The 21460-nt window shown below is 52.4% G+C and overlaps 9 protein-coding genes across 9 annotated transcripts; 5 read left to right on the top strand and 4 right to left on the bottom strand.

Annotated features, from left to right (window-relative positions):
- Positions 1-2031: 2031 nt before the first annotated feature.
- Positions 2032-3539, bottom strand: BKA58DRAFT_152846 (Isopropylmalate dehydrogenase-like domain-containing protein). The gene is made up of 6 exons (XM_046164818.1): positions 3434-3539; positions 3366-3385; positions 3227-3313; positions 3084-3179; positions 2404-3031; positions 2032-2354 (listed from the first exon to the last, which is right to left on the bottom strand). Exons 1-6 carry the CDS (start codon positions 3462-3464, stop codon positions 2125-2127), a joined length of 1092 nt encoding a protein of 363 aa, XP_046026385.1. The 5' UTR covers positions 3465-3539; the 3' UTR covers positions 2032-2124.
- Positions 3540-3899: 360 nt separating this feature from the next.
- BKA58DRAFT_152882 (uncharacterized protein) lies at positions 3900-5007 on the bottom strand. The gene has a single exon (XM_046164819.1). It carries the CDS (start codon positions 4810-4812, stop codon positions 4156-4158), a length of 657 nt encoding a protein of 218 aa, XP_046026384.1. The 5' UTR covers positions 4813-5007; the 3' UTR covers positions 3900-4155.
- A 121-nt stretch (positions 5008-5128) lies between these two features.
- Positions 5129-5612, top strand: BKA58DRAFT_468525 (uncharacterized protein; the record flags this gene model as incomplete). The annotated part of the gene is made up of 2 exons (XM_046175113.1): positions 5129-5251; positions 5305-5612. The coding sequence occupies 2 exons, from the start codon at positions 5129-5131 to the stop codon at positions 5473-5475; spliced, it is 294 nt and encodes a 97-aa protein (XP_046026383.1). The 3' UTR covers positions 5476-5612.
- A 392-nt stretch (positions 5613-6004) lies between these two features.
- On the top strand, positions 6005-7823 carry BKA58DRAFT_152779 (uncharacterized protein). The gene has a single exon (XM_046164816.1). It carries the CDS (start codon positions 6151-6153, stop codon positions 7438-7440), a length of 1290 nt encoding a protein of 429 aa, XP_046026382.1. The 5' UTR covers positions 6005-6150; the 3' UTR covers positions 7441-7823.
- A 262-nt stretch (positions 7824-8085) lies between these two features.
- Positions 8086-9815, top strand: BKA58DRAFT_382774 (uncharacterized protein). Its single transcript, XM_046170130.1, has 2 exons — positions 8086-8534; positions 8601-9815. The coding sequence occupies exons 1-2, from the start codon at positions 8207-8209 to the stop codon at positions 9392-9394; spliced, it is 1122 nt and encodes a 373-aa protein (XP_046026381.1). The 5' UTR covers positions 8086-8206; the 3' UTR covers positions 9395-9815.
- Positions 9816-10414: 599 nt separating this feature from the next.
- Positions 10415-13196, top strand: BKA58DRAFT_152789 (calcium-activated chloride channel-domain-containing protein). Its single transcript, XM_046164817.1, has 5 exons — positions 10415-10817; positions 10872-11028; positions 11080-11380; positions 11430-11861; positions 11912-13196. Exons 1-5 carry the CDS (start codon positions 10628-10630, stop codon positions 13139-13141), a joined length of 2310 nt encoding a protein of 769 aa, XP_046026380.1. The 5' UTR covers positions 10415-10627; the 3' UTR covers positions 13142-13196.
- A 1176-nt stretch (positions 13197-14372) lies between these two features.
- On the bottom strand, positions 14373-16511 carry BKA58DRAFT_312793 (uncharacterized protein; the record flags this gene model as incomplete). Its single annotated transcript, XM_046167401.1, has 3 exons — positions 14373-14639; positions 14723-15422; positions 15547-16511. The coding sequence occupies 3 exons, from the start codon at positions 16509-16511 to the stop codon at positions 14373-14375; spliced, it is 1932 nt and encodes a 643-aa protein (XP_046026379.1).
- A 702-nt stretch (positions 16512-17213) lies between these two features.
- BKA58DRAFT_152563 (mitochondrial import inner membrane translocase-like protein subunit tim16) lies at positions 17214-17942 on the bottom strand. Its single transcript, XM_046164814.1, has 3 exons — positions 17843-17942; positions 17412-17796; positions 17214-17350 (listed from the first exon to the last, which is right to left on the bottom strand). The coding sequence occupies exons 1-3, from the start codon at positions 17843-17845 to the stop codon at positions 17322-17324; spliced, it is 417 nt and encodes a 138-aa protein (XP_046026378.1). The 5' UTR covers positions 17846-17942; the 3' UTR covers positions 17214-17321.
- A 371-nt stretch (positions 17943-18313) lies between these two features.
- BKA58DRAFT_152677 (peroxisomal membrane protein PEX31) lies at positions 18314-20547 on the top strand. Its single transcript, XM_046164815.1, has 3 exons — positions 18314-18440; positions 18516-19765; positions 19812-20547. The coding sequence occupies exons 1-3, from the start codon at positions 18428-18430 to the stop codon at positions 20295-20297; spliced, it is 1749 nt and encodes a 582-aa protein (XP_046026377.1). The 5' UTR covers positions 18314-18427; the 3' UTR covers positions 20298-20547.
- The last annotated feature ends 913 nt before the right edge of the window (positions 20548-21460 follow it).

The raw sequence follows: 21460 nt of genomic DNA, 5'->3' as shown, positions 1-21460 counted from the left end.
CCCAACACCACCCAAGTTATCGATTGGAGAGTGATGTCTGCACGGATACCTATCGCGGGCCGCCAGTGTGAGTGACAGACGAGGAACTCCTTGTCTCGCTTCCCCGGGTCCCCCGGAGTGCCTCTTCACTAGGACCCACTATTCAACACTCGACTTTCTACCGGGGCGTTTGTGCGATGCCCTGGAATCTGGTGTGAGCCAATGACATACTGTCAGGCCGTTGAGGTAAAGAAGCAAATCTTACAACTGACTGTGATGCGCCCCGCAGCTATGACGCCCACGAAATTGGTCACACTATGATCCTGCCCACAGACTCAGGGACCTGCTCTGCCCAGTACTTCAACATCTCGAGAGATGAGATGTACTCTTGTGTGAGAAGCAAATCACACCAGATGTATAAGATTGGCTGTGTCGGTTTCACTATCTCGAAGACCCTGGCGTCGCTTTCCCCTCTATCTACAGACTTCTGTCAAAAGCAGAGCAACACCTCGCCCCCGTCGGTATCCAGTACCCCTGCCCGCTGAAAAAAATACACACGACCGTTAGTAGCACATCTTTCGAATCAGAAAAAGCCATCGTGTTCTAAGCACTGCAACTTCTCAGGTCTCGTGTGCATGCTTTGTCGTAGCACTCTGTTGCAGATTCCTAAGGCCTGTTCCAAGCATGCTACCCAGCCCACTAGGTAGCCGTGTGTCCGAGATCACCACCCATCACAATACCAACGTAGAGTACTAGTGAACCACAAAAACTATACAAGAAGATTATCGCGAAGAAATATATGTCTGATTGCGTCTTGGCTCAGGTAATCTACTTCAGTTCCCTCGGCAGACCATGAAATCCACAAGCACTGAACTTCCACCACTCAGCTTTCCGCCCGCCCACCCACCATCTCATGGTCGTACTCTCCCGTCCCGGGCAATGAGGCAGAACTTGCAGTCTATTCTCTGAGGTGGCATCATGGTTCGTCCAGAAACCGGCAACTGAGTCGTTTTGTCTAGACTAATAAAGCCTTTGCCGTATACACCGTTATGAGGATTATGTAAAAGCATGAAGAGAGCTGACATGAACCCGTCCATCATCCCCCTGCATACCTCAGAGCTGAAGTTGTTGCGCTTTGCTGCACAAGATCGAAGCCAGATTCCCCACCCTGCACACTTCTTTTCAGCGAAGGCTGTGCCCAGCTGTGCATCGAGACACCGATATGTCGCCAGACTGTTTTGTACTAATTTTGCGTACTAGGTCATCGGGATATGGGGCGCTTGAATGTATATACTGTTCAGTGCGCTGATGAGACAAGTATACACCGTGATGATCTGACTCTCCTCTTGTGGATCTCGAGTTGTAGCTGTGCCCTCGAATACAGGAACAGGCATAAGCTCAATCGGTCCAGTTTCCCACGTTTAGGGCTTCCGCATGTAAGTTGGGCCAAAGTACGGCATCTTGAGTACAGGTGGAGTTCCCAGTTACTTTCGCACATCCACCTTCTTAGCATCTCACGCGTCAACACACCGAAGGCTTGAGAGGTGATGTGTATCGCATCCGTACTTTCTCAATACTGCTGCTTGGAAAGACCAATTTCGGCGAATCCATAAAGCAACACTGGTGTATGGACACCTTTGCTCGACGTTAGCTTACTTCAATGGGCCCCGCAGCTTCACAATGTTGATTTGCCAGCTAATGAACGTCGACTTATCCTCTGATACCCTGTAACGTCGCTAACAACGTAATCGGTAATCCCTTGTTATATGCCGACAACGACATGTCTTCCACAGACAACGACCTCGTCGTCCTAATGCACATCAATGAGCTCTGTGGTAAATACTGCGCGGGGATATGACATTCTTCAGGCAAAACATTGGCAAAGGTATCCAAGTCGCGAAGGGAGCCCCTCCAGCATATGATCCGCAAAATACCACTGCTTCTGATATTTTCACACATACTAGACCTTGGGCGTGACCTGACAGGTATAACAGGAGTGATACAAAAGAGTTCAATACTTTAAGAACAACTTCGAATTGAAGCGAGATGTGTTCCCTCTCCGTGTTGCTGATTGAATGCGTATGCACTGATTTATTATCCACGCTTAACGCTTAGGGAGGTATGTTCTTCCCTATCAATCTACTTCTAGAGAAGTTTCTCTAGCTCCGCAGCGATCGCATCACCGACTTCGCTCGTACTTGACTTTCCGCCGATATCGTGTGTTCGGACGCCGCTGTCAATGGCGATCTTGGTGGCCTCATCGATCTTTAGCGCAAGCTCTGGTAGACATAAAGAGTACTTGAACATCATGCTGATGGACAAGATCATTGCGATAGGATTGACGACGCCTTTTCCGGCGATATCGGGCGCGGATCCTATTAGTTGTAAGCAAGCGTAGATGCAGTGGCGCGCCAAAAGACTTACCGTGAATAGGCTCGTAGATTCCGTTAAGCTTGGTCTTGCCGTCTGGGATGCCACCTAAGCTGGCACTTGGCAGCAGACCAAGACTTCCAGGGATAACACTGGCTTCATCGCTGATGATGTCGCCGAACAAGTTGCTCGTCACCACGACGCCGTTCAGTGCCCTTGGGTTCTTGATCATAAGCATAGCCGCCGAGTCGATGAGGTGGGTGCCGGACTCGAGTTGCGGGTACTCTTCCTTCATGATGCGCTCAAAAGTTTTCCGCCATAATCTCGATGTCGCCAGAACGTTTGCCTTGTCCAGACTCCACACCGGAACGGGCGGGTCCTCGACAGACGCGAGACTACCCGCTAACCGTACGACGCGCTCAATCTCCTCGACGCTGTACGGCTCTGTGTCCATGGCCTTGCCATCACCCTCATCCTCCTTTCGCTCGCCAAAGTATATACCGCCAGTCAACTCACGAATGATGTTGAACTTTACGCCACGAACGTTGTCGGCTTTGAGGGGTGAGCCGTCGATGAGCGAGTCGGAGGCGAAGAAACACGGCCGCAGGTTTCCGAAGGTACCAAGTTCTTTGCGTAGTTTCAAGATCCCCTGCTCGGGGCGGACCTTGCCGGTTCCCCATTTCTGTACAAGTTGTCAGATGGCGTCAAGTGAGTGTGGAGTTGTAGGGTCGTACCGGCCCGCCGACAGCACCAAGGATGATGGCGTCGGCCGACTTTGCAGCTTCGAGGGCTTCATCCGTGAGAGGATTGTTGTGTGCATCTATCGAACACTAGAAACTATTAAGACAAGTCCCCTACGTCATAGCTTGAAACTTACTCCTCCAAATAGGTGCTCTTTGAAGTTGAAAGTGTTGTCGGTATGTTTTTGGATGACTTTGAGGATCTTCATCGCCTCGGCGACGACCTGGATATGTGCGTCAGTAGGCGCATTGGGGAAGTGCGAAGGCTGCTGCTACCTCTGGGCCGACACCGTCACCTGTATGGAATTAACACACAACTTTGCGGAATTCGAAATGTGGCTTACCGGCAAGGACAACAATATTGTGGGCAGTCATGATGGGTTGATTATGCTTGAAATCCAACTAAGGGTGTTGCGCGCTTTCGAGGATTTGCCAAAGATTCGTGAAGCTACCCCACGACGTAGTATTCCGTGCCCCGCTATCGCAACTCCTCCGACGTCGGCCGCCTTGTGCCGAGCATCGCTCTACGACCGCCTATCATTCACAACGCCCTGACGCTTCACAAACATGGACAGTGAATGCTCATTTCAGCCCGTTTGCGAGTACTCCGATGTCGCAAGCGGTTTCGGTGATTGAGAAGTCACTCTGTAGTCATGGCTTTCCATGTGTAATACGAACAGCGCATGTACAGAACATCAACGTAGAAGAGGGGGGAAGGGCATAGTCTCGATGCTTGTGACGATTCAAGCGAGTGTGTATATAACAACTATCGCGTCTTAATTCATCAAGAGTGCCAAGAGCCATTGATATGCAGTGCGCTTGCCCCTATAGTTCTCCAGTTACAACAGCGCAAGGAAGCATATGATAGGGGTCAACACTTGCCATCACACCACTCCTTGTCACCAAGAAGCACCAACGTCAGGCTTGGGGAACCGCGTGTGACAACCAGCAGCCGATCACGACGTGCCATGCAATCTTGGGAGAGGTTACTTTTGGACGCTGCAGGACTGGGAGATTAGAAGTTGATTGTTTGGGTAAGCGACACGTTGAATTGGGATAGTAAGGTTTAAGCCATCATCCCATACCAGTTAGAACCAAAGACTCCGTGGGGTAAAGGGTGATGGACGAGGCCGCAGGCCGAACTGTGTCGTGGAGGCTCTGTGATGAACGCGGGATGGCGCACCGTTCTAACCTTTCGTGCGCCAGCCTCCGCAGATCTCTCTCCCACACGCAAGCTCCAAGCCCCGATTTGGCTCCTCGTTACACGCATCCTCACCTGTAGATCACAGCCAAGAGTCTTGGATATGAAGATCCCTCTCTTGCGCCTCACATTCAGTGCGCGGTCCTCTACATAAGTCGTCGTAGCCCGCCGCTTTTTCGCGACAAGCCTCCGCGTTTCTGGGCGCCGCGCAGCGACGTTGCGTAGCGGGATGCGCCAAGGTAAGCGCACTATTGTGATGCAATCTCTGGCCGCTGGTTGTGCAATTTGTACTCGATCTGCAGCTTTGTGGTTGGGTGTTAGGTCAAAGTGTTGGAGATGCGTTTTGGACTGGCCGCGCTGGGCATGGGGCTTGGAACATCTCACTGCCCGCGTATCGCGGTTGGCGCAATTACACCATACCAACCTGGGAACCCCGTGGGCGTCCCATGATGCCCCCAGGCTTACCTGTTTCCGTTCCACTGCTTGTCGGCTCATATAATCCACACGAATCCCCCTTCGCATGTGTTGGCTGCATCGTGTGGTCCATGGTCCTCACAAAGCCGGTACCGCTTACCGATTTGCGCGATTAAATCACCACTTTTTTTTTTCAACAAACGTAGCGAACTACGGTTCGCGCTGCAAACACTGTGCAGCACAATCTCACCCGCATAAAACTACTTATCTGTCCCTCCTTCATGCCTTTGCAACTTCGCACTCCTGTATACCTCACGTACAATCACGACCTCGAGCTCGTCCGGTAACGTACACCCAAGCCGTCCGCGGCGAGCGTTCCAGCCACCACTTCGAGACCCACTTCAAAGCCACTACACACTTCACCATGTTGTCCGTCCGCTCCAGTGTCGACAGCATCTACAGTCGGCTCAGCGGCGAGAAGCCCCTTCCCAAGCCGGCCTACCACTGCAACATGAACCCGCAAGAGCAGTCCCTCTGGGCCATTATCGTAAGTATCCCTCTATTGTCTGTCTCTATAACGTCATACTTACGGTTGTACAGGGTGAAGAAAAGTACGAATACACATGCGACAAGAAGGGCAGGGTACACAGGCGTCGTCTTACCTACGTCCAACGCGCACAGAAGCAACGTCAGTTCTTTGAGTCCCGCGTGGGTCATGCCATTGTCGGCGACGAGTGGATGAGGATGAAGCTTCCTTCCCGAAAGTGCTAGACAAGTGCAAGTGGCTGGCCGCTGCCAACATCTCATGGTCTACCACGTCGCAGAGGCAGTTGGGCCATGACTTCGGTTACTGGGTCTCTGTGGCTGGAGTGCATTCTCCAAGCTACTATCTCTTTTGTAATGGGTTTGGGGTTTGGGGTTTGGGGTTTGGGGGGCGTCAGAACAGTTGCCATTTCGCATAGGATACCCGGCATATGCATTCAGCGTGGAGTTGTTACGTTGCTCAGATCAACACTTCTTTTGATTACAAGATTGCCTTAATGATGCTTGATATTGTGATTGTATCTGACCTCGTGGGATGTAGGTCACGTGTTCCAAGGCTTCGGCGACGACATAGTAGAATAGTCTGCTTAGAGACTCTAGCGAAGCAGCGGCAGTGCAAATGACGATGGATCATGGTGTTCTGCTTGCGGTGTGAAGTGGTGTAGAGACCGCCTAGCTGTCGGCCCAACGCTACTGGGCGTAGCTGGCTAGCCTCCGCTCATTGGCTGGTTCAGCAACGGCCGACGCTCAGCCTTCAGCTGCGGGCGGGCTGTGACCTCACTCTCCCCAATTTGTTTCTCATCCAACACACGGAAAGCGAATTGCCATCCCATCGAGTCATAATGTTCTGGCCCTACCCATGAGGAAATACGCCTTGAGAATTCACAGTACCAATCCCAAACCATGTCGGACGACGAGGATGCGTTAGTCATCGCGGCGGATGGCGACCTCATCCTCGATGTCGCCCAGGATGAGGGCGGACAGCACTTCTCGTATCGCGTAGACTCCAAGACTTTGCAGCAGAACTCGCGGTACTTTGAGAATCTGCTGAGTGACCGCTTCAACGAAGGGCAGCGGCTGACAGCCGCTTTGGAAGCACTTGCCTTGGGTAATTATGCCAAGATTGCAGATGCGCCTGCCCATGTGCTTCCTCGCATAGCCATCGTCAACGTCGGTCGTGTAGCCGTTGCCAAAGCCTCTTCGATCCGAAATCTCGTTGCAGACTTCCTCCGCGCCATCCACGGCCTCGATCTTGCCGTCACGAACCCGCCCATAGCCAACCTCGCCAACCTCGCCGTTGTAGCCGACCGATTCGATGCTGTTGCGGGCTTGTCGAAGCACATACAGAGGAAAAAATACCTGCAGCTCATCGATGCCAAGTCGAGAGGCAAGCCAGCCCCAACGCAAACGGAAGAAAGGATACGACAGAAGCTGTTAGTTGGTCTCCTCTTGGATCATCCATCGTGGGTAACGCGGTATTCGAAGCATCTGATCATGCGCGACTCGGTCCAGTGGCGACCGGGGACAGAGGAGGATCACACAAAAGCTTTGTGGTGGGATATACCAAACGGTGTCGAGGACGAGATGATACAGCGACGAGAGTACATACTGGAAACGATCAACTCTCTACAGGCCCATTTCCTCAAGCTGTACACGTCTGGCGAACGCCAATGCAAGCTCTGGTACGATACATCGCTACAGTGCGACTCGTTTCAACTAGGAGAGATGGTTCGCTTCTTCTCCAAGATCGATACTATACGGCTGCAAGGCAAAATCTACGATAATACAGAGCCGACATATTACCTTGGAGACATCGATCGGCTCCTCTCATCACTCCGCCAGTGTTCCAACTACCAGGTCGATAGTAATCACGGACATTGCGGACTGCGCGGACGCATACTCCCACTTCTTGACCTCATACAAAATTCGCTCAGTCTTGATACAGGGAGTCTAGATATTGGAATCTGCGCGGAATGTTGGGACAACCACCGTAATGAGTATGCTTGGCAGCTAGCAAAGCGACCCGTCATGTGGGCTCACCCAAAGTCTTTAACGGGTAATCGGGCGCTTACCAATGCCGTCGCGCGTAAGAGTCATCAGAGGACACCAAGTAGTTGTCTCAGCAGGCATGTGGCGGTCAGGGACCTTTTCATGGCTGTGGAGCGCGACTGGACGGCGAGGGACGTGTATTAAGGAGATAGTACATCATCAAGGCAGCTTTTGAGGCCTTTGAGGCTCATACAGATACGGCCTCAAAACGCCTCGATCAAGTGTTCGACGCTAGGACAGAATCTTTGCCCAATATCCTGTGCCGTAGCCATGTGATATGGTAGGCCCCGCATGGAATCCAGGTATCGCAAAGTTAGAGAAATATGAGGTTTTGTGTCTGCCTTGGAACTTTAGTAACACACAGGATTTAGGGAGGAAGGAAGGTTACTCGGGTTTGAGGCGCTGGGTGAGGAAAGCCTGTCCCGCATAGTTCACCCGGTGCCTGCACCCTCGTGATGCATGTTCTTTGGACTAAGTACAATGGTTCATGCACCGTTTAACTCTCAAGTATTCTGCTCGTGGTTCGTTCTTTGAACGGCAAATGCTTGCGAGCCGACTCGTGAAAGGCTGGCTCGGCTATGCAAAAATCGCGTCGTGGTGTGATTGGGTCTACCCATGGAACTGTGGTGGCTGAGCAATCAGCCTGAGCTTCTGCACAGCACAGCTCCTGGTTGCGGCTACCCGAGATGTTCCTTCCATTCCTAATCCATCGATGGCCAAGGCCGATAGTAAGGCACACACAAGGCGCATATATACTTTGAGCATCGTGTTCGTTGTGAATAGTATATAGATTCACCTGAACCATGGAACATCACTTCTCTTCCATCAGGACACCGGTAACTTTCTCAAACCAGCTTTCACCTGTCCTTACGGTTTGTTCTGACCCACCTTAACGTTAGTCACTGCTTCAATGTCTGTCTCACCTTCCGCCGTTCAGTATTCCGACAACGCCAACTCTCTGTCCTACGCTGCCACTCCCTGTATCCAACACTACTCATTATCCCCAAAGCCTGGAAGTATGTTCGGCAAATTGAAGAAGACCTTTTCGACCCGCAAGTCTTCCAAGTCGACCAATAGCTATAGCCCACGGGACACAGAAGGCGCTGGACACATGCTTGGTAATGCGCCTTCAGGTGCACCGGTCAACAAGAAGAACTTTGCATCCCACGACAGTGGCCTCTCACCGTTCTCATACCCTCACCCGTTTGACTCAGCGTCACCTGCTACACGAAGGCCCAGTAAGCACTACCCCACATAACATATACACTTCACGACTGCTCTTCCTGAAGCTGACTTGTTTCCAGACAGCTCAAACATGAATCCCTTTAGTTCTAACCGCGATGCCCCGCCAGCGTATACACCAGGCCCGGCTCAGAACACCCCCGCAGTAACTTCAGCCCCAACTACCGATATCGAAGAGGACGATCCGTATGACTTCCTTCGAAGCTTCGATACAGTCTTTCTAATCGATGATTCTGGATCCATGGCCGGCCGCTCTTGGAGGGAGACTGGCAAGGCTCTTGAAGTGATTGCACCGATCTGCACCAAGCGTGATGCAGACGGAATCGACATCTACTTCCTCAACCACCCCGACTCTAGCATTTACAAGAACGTTACTTCAGCGGGTACCGTCATCGAAATCTTCCAGACCGTGCGTCCCAGGGGTGCCACACCGACCGGTCAGCGCTTGAACAAGATTCTCGAGTCCTATCTCCAGCGATTCATGCTCGACAAAACTATCAAGCCCATGAACATCATTGTCATCACCGATGGTGTGCCATCCGACGATCTTGAAACTCACATCATTTCAGCCGCCAGGAAGCTCGACGAGGAGAAAGCAATAGCACACCAAATTGGCATCCAGTTCTTCCAGGTTGGCAAGGAGCCTGGTGCAAGGGAGCATCTCATGCAGCTTGATGATGGCCTTGTTCACCTAGCGCGCATGGACGGCAGGGGAATTCCGCGGGACATTGTTGACACGGTGCCTTTCACTGGTGACGGGAATGCTGAGCTCACCGGCACAGGAATACTCAAGGCCACTATGGGAGCTATCAATCGCCGATGGGACTATGCTTCTAAGGGAATACATCGAAAATAGTTAGGCGTGGCTTGTTTCTGCAAGGTCACAGTGTCATTCACGGATGGACCTGTTGGTGGGGTTGTCTTAATCCATCAATTTGATACGTTCAACGATACGGCTTTTGGCGTTGATTGGGTGGTTCAACTTGCTTGCTTAGGGAGGTGGTGTCATTATGGGCGTTGGTGGTTCGACGCCCCTACTTTGTGGGCTCTCTCTGCATACGGTTCTCAAAGATCCGCCATAGACATCCTGGGTTGATCATAGCTAGTCATTTCTTGTCCACTTTTCACTCTTCTCCATACGTTTATGACTGGTAAAGATAGTACTTTCACCCATTAGTTCTATGGAGCAATTACCTAGTAATTCTACAACAGGGCAAATTTCCTGAGTACCCTCTTTGTGAACGTCGTCCCACAAAGGAGGGGTAGGCTTCGTGCATGGGTGCCTGAAGGCCTGAGGCTTGCCTGAGGATGCCTTGCAAGGCAGACTCGCCTATCACTACCGGTTGCAGCGGAGAAATCGCACAAGCAAACACGAACACCGGCCTTGCATATAAACGTGGATAGATACGCCTGGTATTCGAAAGTACGACGCATGCAGTTCTATGCAACAACCTCCAAACATCATGGAATACGCCACTCCGGTCAAGTGGTTTGCTGTGTTATTCGTCCACGAATCGCCTCTTTTGCGGACTGGAGTACTCATGGTATGCGCTTTACTATCGTTGTTCATGCAAGGGATTACTGGTAGTCTAAAGGATGTCAATCCAATAGTTCACCATATCTCACTACCCGTATTACAGTTGAAGACGACCTCTTGCGGTGAGAACCCGTGTGAGTCGATCGTTGACCTTGGATCGCACAGTTCAACCATGTCAGTGAAGGGGTTGATATTGAAATTCATACGCATACAGATTGGTATACTTAGTTCGACAGTAGAGACAGGCGTTCGCCAGGCTATACTGGCAGAAACTACACGTCTCCCGGCCTAGCGTGCGTACTCGCTAACACACCAATGGATGTATTGCTCTTCCAGGCTCTGGCCCAGTAATCATCTATACCATTTTTCACGTTCAAGGAGTGCGGAGCTGCACCATGACATACGGCGTCGCATGCGCAGAGATCTTGTTTGATGGTGCGTGGTGCAAGATTGAGCGATGTGGTGCAGGGATGGCGTAGGCGGGGATGCACGCGACGATGACGTTTTGGCTTCCGGTAGCTTGGCCAACCCCCATTTACAACTTTGCTGGGCATGTCGACCCAGAAAGAGGGGACGAGCACCGAAGCTGCCATCCCTTACTTCACCAACCTCTCCTGGTCCATCTACCGCATCAAAATCGCCCTGCTGACCTCGGGCACGTCGTCGGACATGGCCAAATCAAAGGCGCTGCAGAGCAACCTGGACGTCGACTACGTGATCAGCTATCGCTTTGCAAAGACGGGTATGTCTGCGCCATGTGGCGGGGTCCCCAATTGGTAGACTAATCGGCGCGCAGACAAGACAAAGGCCATCGCGCAGTTCGAGAAGCTTTGTGAGGCGCTCGCAAACGTCGGGCTGCAGACAGAGGTCCGCAATGGCGAGTCGCACTCAATCCTCCTCTTCGTGAGGGTCGCTTCCGACGAGCACCTGTTCGGAGAGGTATACAGGTCCAGGTATGCAAGCCTCTACTGCGCTCGGGAAGGACAATGGCTAACCCCAAATAGAGTCCGCGACTGGATCCACGGTGTCCGAACGGCTGCCCCCGAAAAGGTTACCCGCGAATCGCTCGAAGCAGAGCCCCTCTACGAGGCCGAGAGACTGCGTATAATATACCAGCTCATTACAAACCCTCCGTCTGAAGGCGGCGCCGGCATCACGCCCAAGGAGGGAGAGTGGGAGAATGTCGAGTCCGTCTTTGCGCTGCACGACCATGCCTACAACAAGGACTGGATCAAGAAGTGGACCTCGCAGTATTTTCTGACTACCGAAGACTTGGATGACATCAGGAACCGCCTGGGAGAGAAGGCAAGTTTCCACGACATCGCCTCGCAAGGCTATGAGCTAACATAGCCAGATTGCCTTCTATTTCGCCTTTACACAGTCCTACTTTACCTTCCTCATCCCCGCCGCCGGCTTCGGCTTCTTTTCCTGGCTCTTCTTCGGCTCCTTTTCGCCCATCTACGGTCTCGCGAGCGCCCTGTGGTGCACCGTCTTCACCGAATACTGGAAACAACAAGAGGTGGACCTGAGCGTTCGCTGGGGCGTCAAGGGCGTCTCCAAGATCGATGTCAGGAAGAAGGACTTTGCACCTGAAAAGACCATCACCGACCCAGTCACTGGTGAGCAGGTTGGCTTCTTCCCGGCATCGAAGCGCTTCCAGAGACAGTTGTTGCAGATTCCGTTCGCTATCATTGCGGCTTGTTCCCTTGGAGCAGTCATTGCGACCTGCTTTGGCATTGAGGTCTTCATCTCGGAGGTCTACAATGGGCCACTCAAGAGCGTTCTCGTGAGTATTACTCCAGACCTACATCACAGAATTCAACTAATTTCCGCCAGGTATTCATTCCAACTGGCATCCTCACAACCGTCAACCCTATCCTGAACACTCTCCTAACGCAAGCCGCTACACGCCTCACCCAGTTCGAGAATTACGAGACCGCGGGTGCGTACGAAAAAGCATTGACTCAGAAGATCTTTGTCATGAACTTCATCATGTCTTACTTGGGAATCTTCCTGACTGCCTTCGTCTACGTACCCTTTGGGAAGGTCATCGTACCCTATCTTGACATTTTCAATGTTGCTGTACGACCCTTCGCCGAAGATGAGAAGCAGCTACACCTTAATTCGACAAGCTCCAGCTGGAGTATTAATCCCGACCGCCTTCGCAAGCAAGTCATATACTTCACAGTCACCGCCCAGGTTGTCAACCTTGGCATGGAGCTTATCGTTCCTTATCTTAAGCGTCGTGGTCTTGCTAAGTACAAGGAAATGCAGTCCGACAGGGCTGCAAAGAACGGAGGTTCCACCCCAGCCGCCACCGAAAATGACCCAGCTGAGGACGCTGCCTTCCTTGATCGTGTCCGTAAGGAGGCTGAACTCGATGTCTACGATGTTACCGCCGACCTTCGTGAGATGGTCGTGCAATTTGGTTACCTTTCTCTCTTCTCCGTAGTTTGGCCACTTACCGCTGTTTCCTTCCTCATCAACGACTGGATCGAGCTTCGCGCCGATGCTATGAAGATCTGTGTTGAGATGCGACGTCCAACCCCGTGGCGTGCTGATACCATTGGCCCCTGGCTGGACTCCCTCTCCTTCCTCACCTGGATGGGCAGTCTCACTACATCCGCTCTCGTCTACATGTTCTGGAACGACCGCACTGGACCCAGCGGTAGTCCTTCCAACATTCAGCTATGGGCCCTCCTCCTAACTGTCTTCTTCTCGGAGCACCTCTTCATCCTCTTCCGCTGGGGCGTGCGCGAGGTATTGTCCAGACTCGATTCTCCTGGCCTACAGAAGGAACGCCGTGAACGCTTCCTGGTACGCAAGCAATACTTTGAGGAGAACCTCAGCCAGCTGCAGAACATGCCCAGGTTGAGTGAGAAGGGTGGCGAGATTACTAGGAAGAGTCTTGAAGAAGAAGCTAGGCAGGGCAGTCTCAGAGACAGCACTGCCGAGATTAGATTCTGGCAGCGCCAGAGGAGCTGGAGGGAGAGCGCGGTAGTTGCAAAGGACCTCATCAGCAGGGCGCAGAACGAGACCATTGTGGAGACGAAGAAGGAGTTGTAGAGCATGGTTGCAGATGCAGTCATGTCGTAGGCTGTGATGAGCGTCTGATGGGATCGGAGACTGTGGGGTTCCTCCAAGGTTTGTATCAAATGTGACAACTTCAGCATCATTAGCCTGGCGCTATTTGGCGTACTTCTGCTTTAAAACGCTTCTGCTTTGATAGCCTATAAGCCTTATTGGCAATGATATTGATTCTGTTGTAATCCGCTATCCAGTCTCTCGTAATCCTACTCATGTTTAAACAATCCACCTCCAATCGAGTGAAACGCTCATTAGGGCCTGTTAAAGCTAATATGTGATACTGCTTTTGCTCGAATAGGCCAGTCTTTCTTCCTCGAGCGCATGCATAAAGCCTGCTACTCAATGAGAAAAGACGTCCCGTTGCTGGCGACATTTCTGAAGAGGGGACTGACGTAGAAAGCCGCAGTGCGGCGTCCTTGCATCAGACCGGGCTTCGGACTCGGCCTCGCAATAGCAGGGCTAGGTGCTGGATGTGACTGTACGCATTGAGCGTATCGTTAGTATCATCTAGGTGCCCCTATGAGCGAGCAGAAGAAAAGCGAAAAAGAAAAAGAACGGATTTATCATGGGACATCTACAATACTAAGAAACAGAAATTTAGAAAACGTATAGAGATTAGACATCTCGTGTCGCTCCCGATCAATTAAAACCGGACAGAAGACAACATCGGTGGCGGGGAGGACTCGTGTCGCCGCGTCGAGGTCTGGTGGGATCAACATGGTGGTGCGAGGCCTGTTCCGGTCGATGAGGCATCTATCCGGGTGTGGTACGTCTATAGCTGTCAAACGCCTATAGCGCCGTGGATTGCTCTGGGTATCGCGCAATGGTGGAAACAATCATGCCGCCCTAATCTGTCCGCGTGATGAGTGGACCTGCCTCAGCGTTCGTACTCGCCTGGCCACAACACCGCCTCATACCACACCTGTCTGGCATTTGAAACTGTTGTAGGCCCGTCAGACTGCAATCGTCGTTCCATTCTGCTGCGCCAGAATCATTTTCTTCGTGGCTTTTGCCCAGCCGTCGTTTCATGTTTGGGCCTCACCATCTTCTCATCAATGATTGTCCTGGGCCGATTCTGGCTGCAGAGGAGGTAAGTTCAGTGCAAAAGGAATGATGAAATTCCAAAGAAGCTAGTGGATAGGACAAAGCCTTCGTCCAAGCTTCGCACAGAAAGGTCTCCGGTACCCAAATGAATCCAGTGTAGCGCAACTCACTTGAGGCTTCTCATGTGGGCTCGCTGCTTGGTGTATGTCTCGTAGTTGCCACCGAAGACGCATTCGAGAATACTGGGTCCGATATTTTGTCCCGAGCGAGCGGCCTGCATACGGTCACTGAGGGTAAAGTACGCTTCTTTGAAGGCATCAAAGGCAACCTGAACTTTGTGGGATCCACCGGAAATGTTGTTCTCTGGGCGATTAGGATCTTGGATGGAGAGGCCGTCATATTTTTCTGGGCGGCCATCGATACCATAGTTCGTCTGCTTTTGTTAGCTACGCAAACGAAAGTGGGAGAAGCAGCCGGAAGCCTCCGCTCATTCTACAGCGATATGGGAAGACTTACCTTTTCAATGATCGCAGGAGGATGCATCTGGATGCGTTTACGGGATAGATCAAAGTCACCGTAGTACTTGAGGAACCCTAGGAAACATTCTCCGAGGTTGTCCGGTTTGGGGGAATGCTGAATGTAGCTGACGATCAAGCAAATGATACTATACCCTCCAATCCCGCCAGTGTGGACTTCATTCAAGCCATGCATGACGAGGAACTGCTTCATGAGTGCCACCATGTATATCATGTCGGGGTACTGCTGCTTCCACTGTGCAAATGTGGCTTGTGCTTGCACTCCGCTCAGATTTTCGAAGGAGATGTCAACTTGAAGCTTGGTGAGCTCATCTTCGAACTTGATAATGGGAACGCGCGCAGGGATGACCAGTGCATTGTTGTTGGCCGCCAACCTTGTGTCTTTGAGCCTTCTGGCTGCCTTGTAGAGCAGACTCTTGTTGGCCCCCCTCGCAGACATGTCAACAACGGGTTCCCCACCATTGTAGTGCCTATCCGAGACATATACCAGATCCATGTCAGCCGTGGGCAAGTAGAGACCTGCGGGAAAGGAGCCGAAACACAAGATGCGTCCGTTTTCTTGAGGGAATCTGCGTTGTCCCATAGCGCTGTTAACGCGGTTGACTAGCCGATTACGCTGTTCGTGCTCGAAGGGCTTTGGCGCGACAAAGTCATAGAAGTCGAGTATCTCATTATGAAGCCTATTACGGTGTTAGTCCAATGATCGCATCGCAAGGTCAGAAGAACGTTGTGCGATGTTGCAGAGTACACTGGCTGTTGCAGAACTCTGCCACGGATGCTGTTGCGGGAATGTAGGGAACTTACCATTTCTCAGGTTCGCTAGCGAGATGCGCATACGGGTCGCGTGAAGGAAGCCACGGCGTTGGATTGATGTTAGGAACGGGTAGCCATTCGTCCACGACACCACTCAGATTGGCCTTGCGCTTGTTGTTGTTTCTCGCAGGACGAGGTGCCCGATGTTCAGCGACAGCAGCCTGTTGCCTATCAACAATGCTGTCAATGTGTGCAAACTCGCTCAAGGAGCCTTGAACGGCGTCGCGACCATCATCCTCGTCACCAAACGAGATGAAGTCGTCGTTGGCAACAACTGAGTTATGTCCGGCGGCCTTCTCGGCGTCCTGGTTCTTGGCCTTCCGGATCAGTTTGACAAAGTCGGTTCTCTTTCCCGTGGTCTCATCGGGAGGCGGCAAGGCGGTATACGGGTCGGGATTGGACCATTTGGGAACAGAGTCGCCATCAGCACGTTTAGTTTGTGTCCGGGCTGCCTTGGGCTCGCGAGCGTCACCGTCACCATCTTCATCGGCAGAATCTGCGCTCTCTACCTGCATATCTGCCTCTTCGTCGTCAGAAAGGTCATCTGGGTTGTGGAAACGGTTGGAGCCGTCTGCAACACCTAGAGCGCGTTCCGGACTACCACCGTCGCGATGGGTCAGGAGGGCGCGCTCGTGAGGGGCAGCTTTCTTGAAACCACCTCTCCGGTATCCGTTTGCGTTATTCCTGCCATCCGCGCGTGACGAGCCGCGCGAGGCCCCGCCACGGCCGCGCCTTCTCGATGATGCAGAACCGGAAGGACCCCGCGGCACATTGGAATCTCCAGCAGGCGGGAAGCGGGGAGCGGGGTGACTAGACTCGAAGGTAAACTGAGACTGATTGCCGTTGCGCGCGCCGCCTGGCCGATAGTTGTCGCGATCACCACCGAACGTCATGCGGTCTGCAAGTGGTGGCGGGCGGTCGCGCGCGGGCCGCGACGGACGGTATGAGTCTCCCATAGCGTGTCGCGTTTGCAATGTGAGGAGATTTTGTCGCGCGCAATTGATGAGTGGTTGTTGTGGGCGGGTGTTGATAGCGGTGTGTTGCGGAGGGATAAAGGTCTCAGGCGCGAAAGATTTGTCCAGCGACAATGCGAGTAAGCCAAGACCTTAGCGCGACCCAGTGAATTTGTGGGGTGCCCGCGACCGGGACCCCGTGTTCACTGCAACTTGAATTGGTCGGTGCATGACGCGAGTAGGACGAAAAACGTTAATATCATTGAAGTCTGACACCCTCCGCTTTTGCAATGTTGGATGAGATGTACATTCTGTCACGTCTGACACTTGCTCAAAGCTTGTGAAACTACACGTTAGACCGTATGCGCACGATGAACATATCCCACGCTTAGCTCAGGTAGGTTCTGGTCTCTAAGAGCTTTCTACTGTGGTAATTGCTGCTGCGAGGTGATGATCAAATTCAAAGCTTCCGTGGGGTATTCTTCGATTGATGGATATGGCATCGTTGCATGTGATAATACAGTATTGAAACACTTGTGAAGAAACGTAAGAACCAAGAGAGTGGAGAGAGACCGAAGCATGCTTATGCCCATCCATCCATCAACACTCTCGATGACGAAGCGCCATCGTTTACTGTACCCATAGAACATAGAAGGTTCAAACGCTATGCCCAACGCCCAAAATGCAACCGATTCTCCCTTCATCACTCCATGTAGCTCGTCAGGAACATAGTCCGGATTGTATGTCTCGCCCTCGATGTCGAGTAGCCGAGAGGAACCGTGGCCAAGATAGATTGATCCATTTAGAGCGACCTCAATCTTCTTTCGTAAACTTGGGCTTGACTAAATGTAGGTGTACCATGTCAGTATGTTTCTCACATGCAGTCCGTGCATGGATACTTACACCCTTCTCTTAATTCCTTTTCGCGCTCCGCCACCCGTTGATGTCCCTGCACCTCTCTCTCTATCCTTTCTCGTGCCCTTAATATTTTGCTTTGCAGATAGAAACTTCCGCCCTTCTTCGGATCGTTCAGATCGAACAGCCTTTTGAATCGCTCCGTGACAGCCTCTAGTTCGATATTTCCCATCTTTCCGGGACCCACGTTCAGGATCTGGCAGGCTTCGTCCATGGTGATGTTCGAAGACGAGAAGGCGCCACCGCTGCCTCCTCCACCTTGGCTGGCAGCTGCATATTTCTGCGACGCGGCGGCTTGACGATACGATTCGGAGACAGCGCGGCCTATTATTCGAGCGCCGGAGAAGACGACTTGCGTTATTATGCGGTGGGCCTGTACGTGTTAGTTGAAGATGGTATGACAGCGAACAGGAACGTACCATTGTAAGAGAAAAGGAGGGGAAGAGGGGAAGAGAGTGTGTAATCTGCTATTCCAGTCGGATCCTATGCGAGAGTCACGCCTGTCTGTTATGGGTGGATGGGTGCTGTTGGCAATGAGGGCATCTCCAAAAATTCTGGGTCGCCTTCCGCGCTCTCGGCCTGCCTCCGCACCTGGCACGTGATCTCGGCCAATCACATCACGATCGCAAACTGCGATCTTCGCAAGCATCTCTGCGCGCCTGACGATGGCTATAGTTGTGCACTTCGGTCAGACATGGAAGTGACAGTGATGCATCCCTTGTACGCCCTTCAGTCAGAGTGCTCCTGGACATTGGCGCCGAGAGAGGTACCATGAGGCTTCCGCAAGTCGCCCTCGGACTAAGACGTTCACATGCTCAAAGATCCCCGCATCACTCCCGGCGACAACGTCATGTGCAACTTTGCCTGACAGTTTCCGACATCTCTCGAGCTTCAGTTGTGCATTGCTGCAGGCTTCCTTTCTGTACAATCACTGAGCGTGGCTTGACAAGAGCGCGGCACTCAGCCTCCACTGCTCAGCCAGGCGATGACGCACAACCCCATGCATGGCAGCACTAGGTTGGTAACTTCCAAACTTGCAACCACATTCGAGTAAAACCGAGTTGCGCAAACAACATGCTTATGTCCACATAGACACACCCTGGATACAGCACATGTCCATCCCTTCAAGGTCCAGCAACGATGCGTCGTCCCCGCCGCCAACCGGTGATTCAAATTCCAACCCGACGTACGCCAGCTTCTCTCCCGCCAACCTAGGCCAGACGACACCACAGACAAAACTGCGCTCGGCCATACTCGTGCACCAGAAATCGCCCCTGCTTGCGGCTACACCACCACAGATCACTCGCGTACTCGCATATTCGCACCCCTTCATACTACCTCTAAACAAGTTTGCTGGGCTGGTGACATGGACGACCGGAGACCCATGGGAGAGCTTTCTCCTAGTCGCAAGCTTCTGGGCTGTCGTCATGTACGGTGATGCCGTGACGAGATACGCAGGGCCCATTATAGTCGTGTCCGGGCTGATACTGGGCATGTACACGCGAAGATACTCTCCACTATCGTCGACCGGGTGGACAGGCGAGAAGGGACAGAAAGCGCACAAGCGCGTTGAGTCGGACACCAACATCAAGCATCACAAGAGCCTGGAAGAGATTGTGGATAGTCTGAAGCTCTTCACTTCGCGCTGCAACATCCTACTAGATCCCTTTTTACGCCTCACAGACTTCTTATCCACGCAGAGGACTGCGACCTCGGCTACTACACGTCCGGCGCTCACCGTATTGTTTATCCGAATCCTCTTCGTGTTGCCGCTATGGATAGCGCTCACGCTGCCGCCGTTCTATATCTTGACTACGAAGCGAGTGGTACTAGCGGTAGGCACAGTGATGCTGAGCTGGCATTCACGACCAGCCCGCGTGACCCGAACCCTCCTGTGGCGATCGAGAACAGTCCGGCGTACCTGCGCCTTCATAACTGGGCTGGACTTTGGCGAAATTGTGTCAGTAGATAGGAAGGGTGCGCCTCCTCTGCCGCCTCGAAAGAAGAGCACGCAGGAGGTTGCAGCTTCACTGGCGGCTAAGCGTCGGCCCGAGTCTACAGGGGTACGCTTCACCTTCTCCATCTATGAGAACCAGCGAAGATGGCTAGGTATCGGGTGGACATCCTCTATGCTTGCTTACGAGCGAGCGTCTTGGACGGATGAGCACTTGAATCCGGTTCCACCTAAAGAACAGTTCGAACTGCCTGAAGTTGAAGGAGGTCAGTCGAGATGGCGGTGGGTGCAAGGTAGTGAATGGAAGGTCGAAGGCACGGAGAAAGACAGCAAGGCCGACAAAGGCGCATCTAAGGAGGATTCGGCGTGGATATACTACGATAACAAAGTACGTAGAGTAACCTGGTACAATGTTCTGATACTGACTCCAATAGTGGAGGGACGGACGAAGAGGTCAAGATGGTTGGGGACGTTATACCCGCCGTCGGAAATGGTATCGCGACGCCGAGCTCGTCGAATCGACGTCGTCCACAGATACAACACCTATGCCCACGCCCAAACCTGGCCCAATCGATACTTCCGGGGACCTTGATCCTAATCAACTCACGAAGCTCTCCTCCAATCTCAGTGTAGCATCCAGTGCGGACCCAACTCTGGTCGATGGTGATGGACGCGAGTACGCGCCATCGATAGCGTCGGATACAGATGCAGCGAGTACCAAGAGCAAACGGAGTTGGTTCAAGAAGAGGCGGAGCAAGAGCACAAGCGGTAGTGTGAGTGGTGTGACAGTCGTCAGCGATGCCGGTACGAGTGGTACACGTCGAAGTGACGAGGACGACATGCAAAGTCCTCTCGATCGTATGGCCAAGGATGAGGAGTGGAGGCTTGGTGATGACATTCGTCAACATCTTGATATTTAAGTAGTTGAGCGCTTGATGATTACTTTGACTTGTTGTATGAACATTGTTTTTTACATTCCTCCCCGATGCGAACTTACTCAATTCCCGTAAAGTGATCTACCAGACGCCGACTAAAGCGATACATGTGCTGGCCAAGAGCATGACTGAGAACGTAGTCGACAGATTACTGCAGTGTTCCCCTTTCTTCGCGTAGCCTGCCTCTCGTCGGTTTTTGTAGTGCGTCAATATCAATGCTTCATTCGCAGTATTAAGTCACAGGATCAAGCAGATCCATTGACATGTTCACAGCACGTGGAGAGACATGATTTTCAAGTGAGTGTCCTTATTTCATGATCATATCTCATCTAATATTTCCCAGCAGTCATAACCCTTGGTATTGGCAGTTCACCCCGACTCCCAACAGTGTTTATTGTCCCATCTCCGAGTCGCTCGATGGAAGTGTTGTTGGAAGAGTTCCGAGGTTCAGGGTAGCTTGACGCTTAGTGCTATCCGGTTGTTAGTGCTATTCCAGCCCGAAAGGAAGACACCGCATCGGTATATCTCGACATGTACTTACGGAGCAGGATCCGCATCCGCAGCTGGAGCAGTCGCCAGCGCACTTGCAGGAGGAGCAGTTGCTGTTCGTTTGTTAGCCGGAGCCCCTCCATGTTCCCAGTAGAGTGTCCATCATGGTGCTGGCGCTAGCCCTGAAGCAGCAACACACCAGCGTCTGTCAAACACCAAAGTCGGTCGCAAGACGTACCAGGGAGCCATTTTGATTGGTTGATTGGGTTGTTGGATTGTTTGGTTGGTTGGTTTATGGAAGTGTTGGAGCGTGATGAGCCATCAAGGTGCTGAGGGCAGACACTTATATAGAGCACCTGGCCACCGGCTCGCGACTTGGTAACGACTCTTTACCCACGCTGCGGTGGAGACCCTGTCACTCGAAGTGGTCATGCGCGAGGCGGTGGGGTCCGATGGAGAGTGACATATCGACCTGCTAACCGTCCCATCAGAGCCACCGTCCTCCGAATTCCCGCGGTTAAGCGCACGCCACGCTCGTCTCCCACCATACACAACAGACAACATAGAGGGGAAGAACATCTGGTTGGTCGAGGAGCACCGGTGAATGGTTGGATGGCTCACCCGCTGGGTGTGCTAGGTGCTGAGACGTACCGCTCTAG

The sequence above is a fragment of the Alternaria rosae genome, assembly GCF_020736505.1.
Source record: "Alternaria rosae strain MPI-PUGE-AT-0040 chromosome Unknown BKA58scaffold_4, whole genome shotgun sequence".
Lineage (NCBI taxonomy): Eukaryota > Fungi > Ascomycota > Dothideomycetes > Pleosporales > Pleosporaceae > Alternaria > Alternaria rosae.
This window is presented reverse-complemented; position numbering and strand designations above follow the sequence as displayed.